The following is a 16,091-nucleotide window of genomic DNA, read 5'->3' as shown; positions in this document are numbered from 1 at the left end:
AAATTAATGTTATGTTGATTGCCTAATCCTGATTACGCTAGTGGATTAGGAATATTAAGCTCTGAGTTGTGACTAGTGAGTTATTTCGTGAGGGATCGGTTATAACGTGTTTGTTAATTAGTCGTGGGGTTATAGTGATAAGATCATTCATACAAGGCATCAAACATCAACAGTAGAGAAATAGGGGATTATAAACACAACCTGACCGCTTTTGTAATTTTGTTTAAACTCTTATTTACTTTTCATATTGCAACTCGAAAATTCCTCATTTTTACTAGTTTTTATATAATGCACACATTTTTTCTTGTTAGAGCACAGTTCCGATGGATTCGGTCTTTTTATTACTGCGACACTATCACTACACTTGTCGAAAAATTATCAGCGCTCAAGGTTTCCGGATAGGAGAAAGTCTTCTTATTTGACCATCTTCGACAAGAGAGGGAAATGCTCAAGGTATAGATTGCTGCTCTTACTATTCAGCATGGCTGGTACTTAGAGGAAATCCTAGGCGCTTTTGAATTGTTGGATATAGAGGTCATTGTGGATTCTTTTGAATATTCTGACACTCTGGTCGAGAAGGTGAAGTAGATTGCCTATGAAGTAAAGAAGAAGAATATGACTTTCGCTTTTACACAAACATCTTTGCACAAACATCTTTACCCATCGTGGACACCGTTCTAGACGAGGAAAACTACTCTTTGGTCTCCTTAATGGATTATTATACTTCTTTTATTTGACCGACATGCTTGTATTTGATATACAAAACTTTTAGTTGTTTTTGCAATATAAATTTGAGTTATTTTTACAACATTAATATGAATTATTATTATTGAAAAAAATCACGCCACAATAAAAAAGAGTTTAATAAAAATTATTAATTATATAAAATAGTTTTGCATTATCGTACAATAAAAAACCATCAATCTAATATGAGTAATATTATTTTGACTCAAACTTTACACCTACATCGTATTTACTGTTTATAAATAGGGTGAATAGTATTTTTTTTAATTTAAATAAAAATAATAATATTTATAAAAAATATTACAATTTTTAAATTTCTTTAACATAAATATAAGGTTTATTATTAACCACTTTTATTATTGTGCCAAGATATATGTTATTAATCATATAATTTATTTTTAAATTATTAACCAAATTTACTACTTTGATAATCAATAAAATACATGATATTAATCAAGTTCTAATATTAAAATATGAAATATAATAATTAGTCTTTACATTCCATTAACTAATTTTATTTGTTATATTTCATATATATATTTCAACCCCTTTTGACCATACAATCAAACTAGCATCAAGATTCCAATGATCCTTATCAAGATGGACCTTCTTATAGAAGACTTGTAGGCATGTTCTTATATTTGACTGCAACAAGACCAAATATCCTTTTGCGCACAACAGTTGAATCAATTTCTATCTAGTCATACCATTGCTCACTTTAATGTCTAGGTCAAGGCATAATATTTTTTAATGATTCAACAATCTAACTTTATGGATCCTCTAATGCAAACTAGGCAGAATGTATTGATACACGAAGGTACATTTTTAGTTAATGTTTCAAGATCGTCATTTGAAGTGGAATGTATTAATACACGAAGGTACATTTTTAGTTAATGTTTCAAGATCGTCATTTGAAGTGAAGTATCGTACGTGCACTTACAACTGCAACATGTGAATTGTAATGGCTGCTTTATTTCAAGAAAAAACTTAAAGTCAAATGCATTAAAACATCTAGTTTTCTATTGTGATAATCAAAGTGCCTTATATATTGTAACTAACCCTGTGTTCCATGAAAGAACCAAACACCTTGAAATAAATTGTCAATTGTAAGGAAGAAACAAAGAGCATGAGTCATGAAGCTTCTATCTATCAAATCCAAGGATCAATAGCAAACTTTTTCGGTAAATCTCTGCATCCTCAACCATTTCATACTCTCTTACTTAAGTTGAAGATGCTAGACATATACCATTGTAACTTGTGGGAGATATTTAAGCTTGTAGATGAACAACATGACAAAGCTCTTGAAATTATTGATGGTTAAATTATGTTACAGTTCAGTTTAAAAATTGGCTGAATTGGTTATTTGTTAGTCAAGTAACTATTGAATACATCAACCTCACAATAGTTTATAGTGGAGGTAACAATATATTTCATAGTTGTTATTGATCCCCTCATAGAATTCTTCCAATCTTGAATTCAGTATTGGTTTCTTAATAAAAACTATACTATCACAATAAAGAATTAGACTTTTTAATGACATGATGCGAAAGACAAATCTCTTAACCAATCAATTTGTGACATTTTATGTTACCAACTCTGGCACCAAGGCATATATTTATGTTATTTGACATAAAGGCAAAAGCTGAGAAGGAAAGTGACATGGATGAGAAAGTGGTATGACAGAAGATATCTTCACTATCTTCATAATAACGCGTGTAAGTCTAATTGGCAACTGCAAACTAAAACATCGTAGGCTAAAACAACTTTTTGCTCGTAAAACTTTCCCTTTTCTGATATGCCATTTCAACTTTTTCCCTTTATAAAACCTCTTCAGTCAAACACACAAACCATTGTACCTCCCTTTCTCTTTCTCTATAACTCTTCTTTATCCATTGTTTGTTCTAAAAATGTCTGAGATGATTAATGTTTCAACCATAAAGCTTTTTGGGAGAACCATATTCCTAACACACAACACTGATGTCTTTACCAATGATTCTTCCCAACAGAATTCCACAAAACTAGATGATCAAATTGATATGTCACAAGACAAATCTCCAAATAAACCAGACATAACTGTTCCATGTCCAAGATGCAAGAGCATGGACACAAAATTCCGCTACTACAACAACTTCAAAGCCAAACAGCCCAGGCACTTCTGCAGAAACTGCCAGAGATACTGGACTTCCGGAGGAACCGCCAGAAAGATGCTTGTAGGAGCAGGTCGCCGGAAGAACAAATTCACTAATTTTCCTTTAGATGTCTTACATTATTCTCAAATGAGTAATGTCTTGACCTTTGGATCAAATTCTTCTGATATCTCTTCAACTTCACCTGACAAAAACTTGAACGTTGGATCATATGATGAAACATTTGATAACAGTTATCAAAGTTTTCCTCCACAGTTTTCATGGAAGCCTGCAATGTGTTATCCTAATAAATCATACTATGGTGGTTTCTCCCAACCATTACTGAATGTACAATCTGTGCCAACACAATCTTGTGGCCCAAGTAAACCTACATTAGGGAAACATTCAAGAGATGGAGACATGATCATCTATTCTAACTCAGAGAAAGAGAAACTTCGCTTAAACAGAAACAACAAAGAAAGTAATGATACTAATAAAGAATTGGTTCCTCAGTTCCTGAGATTTATTGACCCTAATGATGTTGCAATGAGTTCTATATGTTCAACAATAGGAATCGAAAATGGGAGAGAAATTTTCAAGGGATTTGGATCTTACTATGATGACAAGAATCGTGTGGTTGAAGCATCTTCATCAGTACTGAAAATTAACCCTGCAGCTTTACCAAGGTCTATTGTGTTCCATGTGATGATCTGATTGGGTACACGTAGCATCAACACCTCATACTGTAGGCATGTCTAAGTCCGAAGCGTGTTGGTATCTCACACCAACACCATTGTGGCACGAGTGGTGTAAATGTCATGTTTGTTGTCTGAGTCAGTATTATATTACAATGAGATAGATTCATTCGATTCCAAAATGTTTTTTAAAAATAGATAACTTTATTGAGCAAGTATCTTTGATGCGTGTTATGCATAATATGAGACAATATAAATAGACAAAGGAAATGTTTATTTTGAGCTATTGATATTGCTTCTTTCTAATCTGCAGTTGTAGTATGGTAACATTGATTTTAAAAGATTATGACATTTATTTCAGTTTTACTGTTATGTCATTTTCCATAACCAATTGTACTAAAAAAAACCTTGTTCAACTATAAAACACGCACCAACTAATAGATTCTCTAGTGTCAAAACACCATGCCAAATCATCATCATTATTAGGACTTAATTTAGGATTTATTGTCAGAAAAAATAGACCATGCATTTATTTCAATATTACGGTAATATGTTATTTCACATAATCTATTGTACTATGAAAAAATATATATGGGACTCCAATACGCATACCAACTAGTAAATATCATGGAGTATCAAAAGACCATGCTTAATCTCATCACTATTAGGATTTAATTAAGGAGTTATTATGTTTGGAAAGAATAACTCACAATGAAAGTTTTCTTTCAAATATTCAATTATAAGACAAATCATTGTCAAGTGAAGATCACGAAGATAATGCATGAATTAACTTATTTATTGAAAAACAAAATATATGTCAAGACAAATAATAGTAAAAATAATTAAGATTGTCCATAAGTTACTCATTCAATAAGGGATAAGGAAAAATATCACCATAATCACGATTGTGTTTAAAATTGACTTTAAGGGATTATCGATCAAATTATCCTATTTGAGACCAACTATAGAAATAATAAAAAAAAAAAGTGCTATACTTGCGTTGATGAAGAAAGATGCCTTGGGACATATAGTAAATCTCAAGACCAAGAAACATAATCATAATTAGTAATAATATTAATATCAATATAGAGGAAATGGATAACAATGTCAGATGATGTTTTATCATCAACAAATATAGAAGATTTATATTGAATTTGAGTAAAGGATAAATTAAATATAATGGAACAAAATTCCTCATACCATGCTTTAGGTTTCCATTTCAAACTGTGCATTTGAGCTTGAACACACCCTTATATGAAGATAATATACCATGAGGATGAATCATATACGTTCTTTTTGGTTAAGAATTGTTTTCTTAATGATGAATATCTCTAGATTCAGGTAGTCTCGAGCTTGAAGATCTCACTACGCCAAAAACTGGAATAGACAGCGCACCTTAGAGGGCGCTTAATTACAAAAGCGCTCTCTAAAGTGAAGCGAAAAATAAGGAGCAATAGACAGCGCACTTTAGAGGGCGCTTTTGTAACAAAGCACCCTCTAAGGTGAAGCGAAAAAATAAGGAGGAGATATAGGGACAACAATACATGGCGCTTTTTAGAAAGCGCCCTCTAAGGTTACCCTTAGAGGGCGCTTTTAATAAAGCGCTGTTATAAGTCCATGTGCATTTCCAGCTTATAAAGCGCTTCTGGAAAGCCTTAGAGAGCGCTTTCATAAGCGCCCTCTTAGGCCCCCTTTAGAGGGCGCTTTTTTTCCACAAGCGCCCTCTAAGGTGAAACGAAAAAATAAGGAGGAGATAGAGGGACAACAATACATGGCGCTTTTTAGAAAGCGCCCTCTAAGGTTACCCTTAGAGGGCGCTTTTAATAAAGCGCTGTTATAAGTCCATGTGCATTTCCAGCTTATAAAGCGCTTCTGTAAAGCCTTAGAGAGCGCTTTCATAAGCGCCCTCTTAGGCCCCCTTTAGAGGGCGCTTTTTTTCCACAAGCGCCCTCTAATGTCCCCTTTAGTAAACATTAAAATTATAACATACTGCGCGTTTTGTTATTTCACTATCTGTTATTTTCGTTCTTTTTCACGTTAGGGTTCTAAGGCGTTTTCCTTCCACCTCTGTTAGATCTACATTATTACTGCGCGTTTCCTCCTTCTACCAATCAAAGGTACACGCTTTTCCCAATTTCTGTTTTATGTTATTGCTTTGTTTTAGCTTTGCCCAATTTCTGTTTTATGTTACGTTTGTTTCATTGTTGTCTATGCTACGTTTGTTTCGACCATGATAGCGCATGCAATAGGAAATTGACGGTTGGTTTTTAGTGACCATGATAGCGCATGCAATGGGACTACATTACCCAGTAGTTAGGGTTATACGACCTATGAACATATGATTTTGTGTCAACACCAGTATCATTAGAAACCTAGGTCCGAATGTGTTTGAACTCTTCTGAAATTGTTTTTTGTTTATTCTAATTAGTAATGGATAATACATGGATGTCTTCCAATCGATTGTCGAGAGAGTACGAGAATGGGGTATCAGAATTCGTCAAGTTTGCCGTTGCGCACGCCGAAGACCCCAGTAGAATGATATGTCCTTGCTTGGGTTGTTGTTATGGGAAACGGGTTGACGCAGTTCAGTTGACATCGCATCTAATGAGGCATGGAATTGATCGAAGTTATACATGTTGGAATTTGCATGGTGAGAAAAGTAACGAGAATGTTGAACCGGGGGATAGTACGACCTATGCCTCAAACTATAGTGGCGCAGATACATACGATTGTGATCGAGTTGAAGAGATTGCAGAAGCACTTGAAGGAGATCTTAAGGATTGTCCCGAAATGTTTGAGAGGTTGGTAAGTGATGCAGAGAAACCTTTGTATGATGGTTGCACTAAATTCACAAGATTGTCTGCGGTATTAAAGTTGTACAACTTAAAGGCGGGCAATGGGTGGTCGGATAAAAGTTTCACAGAGTTATTAGCCCTTTTGAAAGATATGCTTCCTGAGGATAATGTTCTTCCCAATCGAACATATGAGACCAAAAAGATGTTGTGCTCTATTGGCATGAGCTATGATAAGATACATGCATGTCCAAACGATTGCGTTTTGTTTCGAAATGAGTATGCATCGTTAAATGAGTGTCCTAAATGCGGTGTCTCGCGATATAAGAACAAGTTGTCTCCAGCAAAAGTCTTGTGGTATTTTCCTGTTATTCCGAGATTTAGACGCATGTTTCGTAGTGAAACCGATTCAAGACACTTGACCTGGCATGCAGATGAAAGAATTATAGATGGAAAGTATCGACATCCGGCAGATTCACCACAGTGGTTGAAAATTGATAATGATTATCCTGAATTTGGAGAAGAATCAAGAAACCTTCGCTTGGCATTATCTACTGATGGAATGAACCCACACGGTATCTAGAGTATCTCACACAGTACATGGCCTGTGATTATTATGATTTATAACCTACCTCCATGGCTATGTATGAAGCGTAAGTACATGATGTTGTCTATGTTGATTTCTGGACCTAAACAACCAGGGAATGACATAGACGTGTACTTGAAGCCCTTAATCGAAGATTTAAAGATTTTGTGGGAGACCGGTGTGGAGGTTTATGATGGATATAGGAAAGAAAGTTTCAACTTGAGGGCGATGTTGTTTGGCACAATTAATGATTTTCCAGCATACGGAAAGAGACCGATAGAAGTGGAAATATTATGCCAGGTTTTTTCAATATATTTCTCAACGCAGCTGGTATATATTATCATTTGAATTTATCACTTTTTGCTGATTTTGTTGTTCTAAATTGTCAAAGGAACCGTGGTAGACACCAGCATTTGTCACCCTAGGGAATTTGATTTTTACCTTAACAGCCATGCAGGAATTCAGGTAATATTAGCTATGTCATTTAATTTTTACCTAAACTTGTACTGTTTTCATTTAATTTTAGAAGCCTTCTGATACTATTTTTTTCCATTCAGTTATGCGAGGTGTACTCGATCTGTCTCAATAGGTTTGTTACTCGATTCCCTTTGCTTGTTTTTGTTTTAGGCTATACAAAACTTTAGTTTAACAAAAATGTTATCTTGTATGCAGTTCCTCCTGCCTATTATGCACACTTGCTATTATTCACCATGCCTTTTTTGGATATACTACTTATGCTGCCATCTGTTTTTTTGGTTGAGCCTTATTTTGTATGGATGTGCGATAGAACTACTAGACAGCTTTTGGATATACAGAACATGTTTGCCACCATGGGTGGATGGGCGTTATTTTGTTTAGTATTGGTTAGAACTACTAGACAGCTTTTGGATACAGTGGACACTGGGTGTTGGTTGCTATGGATCTTTCGAGACTAATAGTGTATTATCTCGATTCGTTATCGGGTGATTGGAGTAAATATCCGAGTATGAAGAAGACGGTTGACGCATAAGTGAAATTCCCCTAAATATTCGTGTGTATTTGTATATTTAATTATGTCTGTCAGATATTTCATCTAATTTGTTACTAAATCATGAATATGTTTTATTCTCTTAATTGTAGTACTTTGAGGAATACAAATCTTACTCAAGAGCTCATTTGGATGAAATGAAGGATGAATTGTGTCAATTCATTGTTGATCAAAGAATCATATAGCTAGGTTGTATATTGTTGTACATATATGTATGGAATGTTGTTGTTGTATGCTGTTGTTGTATATATGTTGTATATTGTTGTTGTACTTTTACTAAATCATGAATATGTTGTTGTATATTGTTGATCAAAGAATCATATATTAATGTTGTTTATATGGAGGATTAATGTTGTATATAAATGGATTCATGTTGTATATATCAATGGATTAATGGTGTATAACATTGGATTAAAGGATGAAATCAATATGAATTTTACACTTTTGCAGCATGCGAACAGGTTACCAATTATATCCACTGTTTTTCAAACAATTTTTTTTAAAATAACGAACACTTTAGAGGGCGCTTTGTCCAGAAAGCGCCCTCTAAACACTTTACATTGACAACTTTAGAGGGCGCTTTTTCCTGAAAGCACCCTCTAAACACTTTACATTGACAACTTTAGAGGGCGCTTTGTCCAGAAAGCGCCCTCTAAACACTTTACATTGACAACTTTAGAGGGCGCTTTTTCCTGAAAGCGCCCTCTAAACACTTTACATTGACAACTTTAGAGGGCGCTTTTTCCTGAAAGCGCCCTCTAAACACTTTACATTGACAACTTTAGAGGGCGCTTTTTCCAGAAAGCGCCCTCTAAGGTGTCCCTTTATGGACCACTCCAGAGGGCGCTTTTTTCTGAAAGCGCACTATAATGTGGCCACTTTAGACAGCGCTTTCTCCAGGAAAACAAAGCGCTGTCTTTACCTATGCCAGCGCCACTTTAGAGGGCGCTTAAAAGCGCTGTTATAGGCCAAAATAAGCGCCCTCTTTTCCCTTATTTGGCGTAGTGTCTCATGTGTATGGTTGTTTTGAGTGGATTAGGGATGATACTTGTAAATATTTTGACATCTAAGTAAGTAACTATCATATATGAGAGGTATAAATTTTAGAGTATTTTTTTACCTTGATTTAACGTCAATGGTTTCTTAAATAAGGGTTTTACTAGGTTTTTTGGAGACCTGCAATCTTTGGTCTAATCATCACCATCCAGATAGATAAATGTCCGAATATAATTCATTTTGTCATCTAACGATCCTGCTATATTCATTTTCCTGGATCACATGCTTTTTAGGACGGATCATTGCTTGCTCTCAAGGTCCTATAACATTCTTTTGGATAATAGTTGTGATGATGATTTTTTGTCCTTTTACGTCAATGTAGAATACCATCTAAAATATATATCTTCGTTTTATTAGGCTTTATATGAGCTCATTTGTTATTGGGCCGAGATAGGGGTTTCGAATAGGTAAGAACAATATAAATATTTTTCACATTCATTTGATGAAGGGACCGGCCAGTAGGAGCAACTATACATATGATAGTAAAAATAATGGTTATTTCGTTGATTGGTGCAAATGTCTTATCATAATAAATGTCATAGTTATCCTCTTTTCTAAGATAACCTATTGAGTATTCTAACGATTAAATGATCCATCTTAATTTTATTTTACCTATACACCCATTTATAGCCCAAAAGATAAACATTAGAAAGACAAGAGACAACACCCCATGTGAAATTCTCTTAAAGAGTGTAGTACTCCTCATTCATTACTTTTATCGAGTGCACGTCTTTAATAACATGTGAGTGGAAGTAAGAAAAAATATGCTATAAATTAAGGTATATAGAGAAGTATATAAGAAATCATACCTATTTGGAAAGTATATATTTCGTGCTCGCAATATTCAACCATAACGTCATGGTTCAACTATTACATAATGATGTGCTAAATTCATGTTAAGAAGGAATGTGATGCACATTATATCAAACAAATGACAATCCTTGGGATATGTCATCCCATTTTACTATGGCAGAGTATTGGGACAAAATAATTATGAAATATGCATTGTTATTGAGTGTATTCTTGAAACTCATAACAAGTATTCTCTCAACTAAAGTCAAAGAAAAATATGTATAACACTTTTTTGAAATTGAGTTTCAACATATTTCATAAATTTCTTATGCATAAAAAACACTTCAAAAAATTTATATCAAAGAAAATATATCCAAGTAAAATTATTGTAATCATCAATAAATATGATAAATGATTATAGTGGGCATGAGAAACTACATGAGAATTCCCCATACACTAGTTTAAATAATCACAAAACACGTGTAAACACAGTTAGCACCTAATGAAAAAGGAAGTGGTAAATTTCTGAGTTGGAATAGTTTAAAGCGGGAAACAAACACATATTCTACCACAAAAGGTCAAGTATATTGTTCCCTCTAACACATACGAAGAGATAATTTGGATCAAGAGGTTCATTACTGAAACTAAAACAAATAAAATATTTTATGACAAAGCTTTCACCTCAACCAACGAACAACTGAGGTGTAAACAATAGACACGTCACATTTCAATCTTTTAAAAAGTAATACATGTTCCCTAGGTTGAGTTGGAAACTAATGGGAAATTTTTTGATCAACCCCCTTTCGAATCCCAAAAATTCCATTTAAGTGAATTTTATCTTTTTAGTTTTTTATTTATGACCTATCCCTTCGATTGAGCTCGCAAGCGAGGGGAAAGGTTTTGATCAATCCCTCTTCGAATCCCAGCAACTTCATTTTAACATTTTTTTATAAATTTTTTGTTTAATACATATCCCCTCGGCTATGCTGGAAACCAAAGCAATAACTATTTTTTGTTCATATTTAACGAATCTTTGTCGACCATTTATAAACAACAACGGTCAATACATTTCCAACACTTGATTCCAAATATAGAAACAATGTTATGGTGTTTTAGGATAAATTTGTTAGGTAGAATATGAATGTAGAATGGTCTAAAAGGGGGCACTAGTAGAAAAAGACCTAACATAACATGTTACTAACCCGATCATTAAGCCAAAGGTAGTAGGATCTCTTATTTAAGCACCTATAAAACTTTTTATATTTTTAGTATGCCATTTCACTACGGTCTATATTAGTAACCGTAGTTATATGTTAAGGCATGTATGCTTCGAATTCTAGCACCAACAATTTTCCTTTTTCTGGTTACAAAATGGGCATGCCACTTATAATCATAATATTTATTTTAAAACTAAATTACCTTTCACCAAAGTTTATAATAGCAACCTTTGTGAAATATATATGCATGTTATCATAGTCGTTTATATCACTTGTGGTGAAAAGTATAACATATATTTATGCGAATGTTCGCTCATTCAGGACAGAACACATTCGTCTCTCTCAAAAGGAAACCCTAACACTCTCTCACGTTTCACCCTAACTCCATGAACGTTTGCATACCACTTATTCACAAAATAATAACATATCTTCTTCATCTCTTATGGATCAAGCAAAGGTGTTACACGAAACTCATTTCTTTCACTTCAGCGTCAAATTTCAGGTACGTGATACGTTTTTACATTTTATGTTGTTGTTGATTTTTGTTGTTGATATATGTTGTACGTGGTTTAAGGTATGTTTTTATTGATAAAAGATGTATGTTTTAGGTAATGTATGTTGTATATTTTATGTTGTTTAAGGAATATTGTTGATGATTTTCTTTTCGTTAATAAAAGTTATATGTTGTATGTTGTATGTTATTTAAGGTATGTTATTGTTGATAAAAATTATATGTTTTTGGTAATGTATGTTGTATGTTGTATGTTGTTGCTAATTTTGTTTTTGTTAATAAATGTTGTATGTTTTATGTTGTATGTTGTCTATTGCTTAAGATATCTTGTTGTTAATAAAAGTTGTATGTTGTTAGTAACGTATGTTGTATATTGTATGTTGTATGTTGTTTATGATTTTGTTTTTGTTGATATATATGGTATTTCATTGTCAATGTATGTTCTTGTTGATGAAAGTTGTATGTTGCTGGTTGTCGCCACTGGGGTTTTGAAAATTGGGTATGCGAAACTGGACGGATTGAACAAAAGAATGCCTTCCTCCAAAGAGAAAGAAAGCATAATAGAAGAGTCTCCATCGAGTTTTCCTGAATTTCCTCTATGGAAGAGGAGAGGGGAAATAGTAGATAAAACCCTCAAATAAAAAGGTGCACACAATAAGTGCAAATACAGATAAAGAATCAGTCTCACAATCGAGATTGGGTTCGGAAGTCGATTACGCAAGGGGAATGTATTAACACCCCTCACGTCCATGGTACTACATGGGAACCATTTAGGTTGTTTGCATATGTGGGTATTTATCTATTTATTCTTGTTCTATTTTCTATAGAGTGTGAAATAATGTGACTCTAGGGGTTTTTATTATTGTGCTCTGCAAGATTGTGGCCCTTGTGCCTATGTATCACTCATCAGGTGATGAAGAATCAGAGCTTCGTAGTTCAGAGTAGAAAATGTTTATGGGTTGGTTGATTTTACCTTTGAGAAAAGGGTCTTTGGAGTGGTGCACTAAGGCACAAAAATGAGGTTTGATGGGTTGTGTTGATTTTACCTTGAAAAAGGGTTTATGAAAAAGGTTTGTGATTAGATAACACTAAAATCTATAGACGGAGATGAAAATTCTAGACAAACAAGCCAAACGTCTTGTGTCTAAAATATTCAGAATAAGGATAGGAAAATTCCATTCTTACTCATTCTCCACCATTTAAGGCTCGTGGTGCACAATATTAATCACAGTTTTATATATTTTGAATTTGATTATGAAAATGTTGCTTGACGTTGAATCAAGGTTTGTGTATTTGATTATGAAATTGGGTAATGTAATAGATATAGAAAGGTAACCAAACAAGAAAGTAAAGGGTCTCATTGTAAGGTAGCCCAAGAGAAAGCCTTGTGTGTGCTAAAGTGACCTAAGCTAACAAATGCTAATCATCTTACAAACATGTCTCCCTAGGATAGTGCCATGATGCCATTATTTTACCAGGTATGTAAGTTATAGATGAAATCCAATGTTACAACAGAGTATCCCAAGATAAGGACAAGGTCCTCCAAGCAAAGGTCATAAGTGAGATCCTCTAAGTCCAAGTTGATTACAAGTGGAATGAATCTCTTTTTGGTCTTATCATTTAATCATGTTTTTTTTGTTTTTAATCATTTAATCATTTTTTTTAATTGTAAAATATAATGTAACAACATAAAAGTAAATAACAAATTACTAAAGATAAAGTCACAATACCAATAGTTAGTGAGAAACAAAGTATAGTTAGTGGTCAATAGCAAGTACAAGTCAAACTCTTAAGGATTATTTATCCTTAGGTCAAAAGATTCAAAATATGGCGCATCAGGGGATAACTTATCATTGATGCAAAGTATTTAAGATGATCATTGATCAACTTACAATAGGTTTGTAACAAAGAAATTTATGCAAACCCCAAGTCCATCTATCAATAGCTTGACAAAAGGAAGATATTATCACTCAAGGGTTAAAGATTAATGAGTTGGTTAAATGGTTAAGTTAGACAAGTTACACAATGATTAATATACAATATGAACAAGTTAGTATAATAGATAGAGGGTTAGTATAACAATGGAAACAAAATGAATCAAATGGAATCACAAGTTAGTAAGTACACAAGCAAAGCTTTATCTATGTGTCAAATGATCCATGTTTGGTTGATATAGAGGCCACCTATCTATGCCTCAAAGTATCATGAATGATCCATTGATAGATTTGAAGCATAGAAGGTTCAATCATCCATAATCAATCCATAATCATGACTTAATAGACTTCATTAGCTACCAATGTTCAAGACCTCATAAGTCAATAAAAAATTGCTCAAAGGAAGTGAAATAAAGCATAATAAGATAGAAGAGAAAAAAATAATAAGGGTTTGTGTTGGAAATATTTTTAGTAGAATAAAAATAAGTGGTAAAAAAATGAAATGAAAAGGAAATAAATGGGGTTAAAAATAATAAAAAGAAAGGAGAAAGAAATAAAATGAAGCAAAGTGGGAGCGTTGCGGGTTGACTCAGGGGTTTAACCCCCTTACAAAGTGAGCCAAGCGCTTTTGGTTGCTGAGAAGCGCTTCCAATTAATAAATAGTAAAATAAAAGCATAAAAGAAAACATGCGCATAAGTTGACCAATCAGAATGAGACAATAAATAGTTTTAAATTCAAAACGCACGCAATATTCTTCGTCTTCAACCTTAAGACACCAGGATCAAAACTTCAAAGCACGAGTTTTATAGTGGATTCAAGCATGGAATCAACACCCAAACTCATCAACGATCTAACCTCCCTACTCATGAGCCATTGATTGGCTATGAGTGTGGAGTATTTTCCAGAAATTTAGAAGAACATACTTGACCTAAAATAAAAATTAAATGCTTGATATTCAACAATTAACACTTAAACCATTGGGTGAAGGTTCAGTGGATGATTTCGAGTTGAATGATAACTTATTTGAGTGAAGGGGATGAGTGTAACTACCTGATTAGAATTGGTTTTAGAAGTGAGCTCCGATGAGTTGGAGTAGCTCAGGTGAGGTGTTGGTAAGGTGAGTTAGGGTTTGGAAAAGCCTGAGTGATGCTTATGGAAGGATTCTGGGTGGTTGGTTTGAGTTGGAATGCTTTGAAACTCGTAAATCATATCTTTGTTTTTGAAGGTTGAAAGTGTTTTAGAAGTATAGTGTTCTTGGCTATTCAAGCTTTTCTGAAGTGGAAAACCTTCCCCTATTTATAGGGAAAGTGTTTGGACTGATAGGCGAGAGAATGAGAGGGATTCCTTCAAAAAGTGGTTGATCTCGAAAGTGACAAAGTGGGAGGCTTGTAGAGGAAGCATTGTTGAGGTTCCAACATGGTTTGCCTTCCCATTTGGTTTGTCTGCACTCTAGCATGGAAATGGAGGGCCAAGGGTGGTTCAAACATGGTTGTGGTCCGTTTTCCTTTTTTCCATTTTGGGGGAATTATTTTTTCACATGGCACGTATTCTTTCATTGGTGACATCTTTACTCCCAAGTTGACTTCCAAACATACCACACTATCATATGCAATGTGTTAGAGGTCAAATGAAAATACTAAGAAACATTAACCTGAATTGTTACTAAAGAAAAAAATTAAGCTACAATAAAAAAGAGTTTAATAAAAATTATTAATTATATAAAATAGTTTTACATTATCGTACAATAAAAAACCATCAATCTAATATGAGTAATGTTATTTTGACCCAAATTTTACTCCTACATCGTATTTACTGTTTATAAATAGGGTGAATAGTGTTTTTTTAAAACTTAAGTAAAAATAATAATATTTATAAAAAATATTTAATTTTTAATTCTTTTTAGCATAAACATAAGGTTTGTCATTTACCACTTTTATTATTGCTCCAAAATATATGTTATTAATCATATATTTTATTTTTAATTTATTAACCAAGTTTATTACATCGTTAACCAATAAAATATACAATATTATCCAAATTCTGACATTAAAATATGAAAGATATTAATTAGTATTTAAATTCCATTAACTAATTTTATTTATTATATTTCATATATATTTCAACCCCTTTTGACCAAACTGACATCAAGATTCCAATGATCCTTATCAAGATGGACCATCTTATAGAAGAACTGTAGTCATACCATCTAGTCATACCATCGCTCACTTTAATGTCTAGGTCGAGGAATAATATTTCCTAAAGAATCAACAATCCAATTTTATAGATCCTCGGATGCAAACTAGGCGGAATGTATTGATACACGAAGGTATACATCTTTGGTTAATGTTTCTTTCTCAATAAGTCATTAATTTCATGGAGAATCAGGAAATAATTCATGGTTTCAAGATCCTCATCAGAAGTGAAGTATTGTACGTGAACTTACAACTGCAACATGTGAATTGTAAATGCTGCTTTATCTCAAGAAAGACGTTAAAGTCAAATGTATTAAAACATCTATTTTTCTATTGTTATAATCAAAGTGCCTTATATATCGCAACTAACCCTGTTTTCCACTAAAGAACCAAACACCGTAAAATAGATTGTCAATTG

General features: G+C 33.4%; 1 protein-coding gene across 1 annotated transcript; it reads left to right on the top strand.

Annotated features, from left to right (window-relative positions):
* Window positions 1–2,476: 2,476 nt before the first annotated feature.
* On the top strand, window positions 2,477–3,620 carry LOC127121420 (cyclic dof factor 1). Its single transcript, XM_051051916.1, has one exon. It carries the CDS (start codon window positions 2,652–2,654, stop codon window positions 3,582–3,584), a length of 933 nt encoding a protein of 310 aa, XP_050907873.1. The 5' UTR covers window positions 2,477–2,651; the 3' UTR covers window positions 3,585–3,620.
* The last annotated feature ends 12,471 nt before the right edge of the window (window positions 3,621–16,091 follow it).

The sequence above is a fragment of the Lathyrus oleraceus genome, chromosome 2, assembly GCF_024323335.1.
Source record: "Lathyrus oleraceus cultivar Zhongwan6 chromosome 2, CAAS_Psat_ZW6_1.0, whole genome shotgun sequence".
Lineage (NCBI taxonomy): Eukaryota > Viridiplantae > Streptophyta > Magnoliopsida > Fabales > Fabaceae > Lathyrus > Lathyrus oleraceus.
Note: the sequence above shows the minus strand (reverse complement) of the source record. Positions and strands in the feature narration are given on the sequence as shown.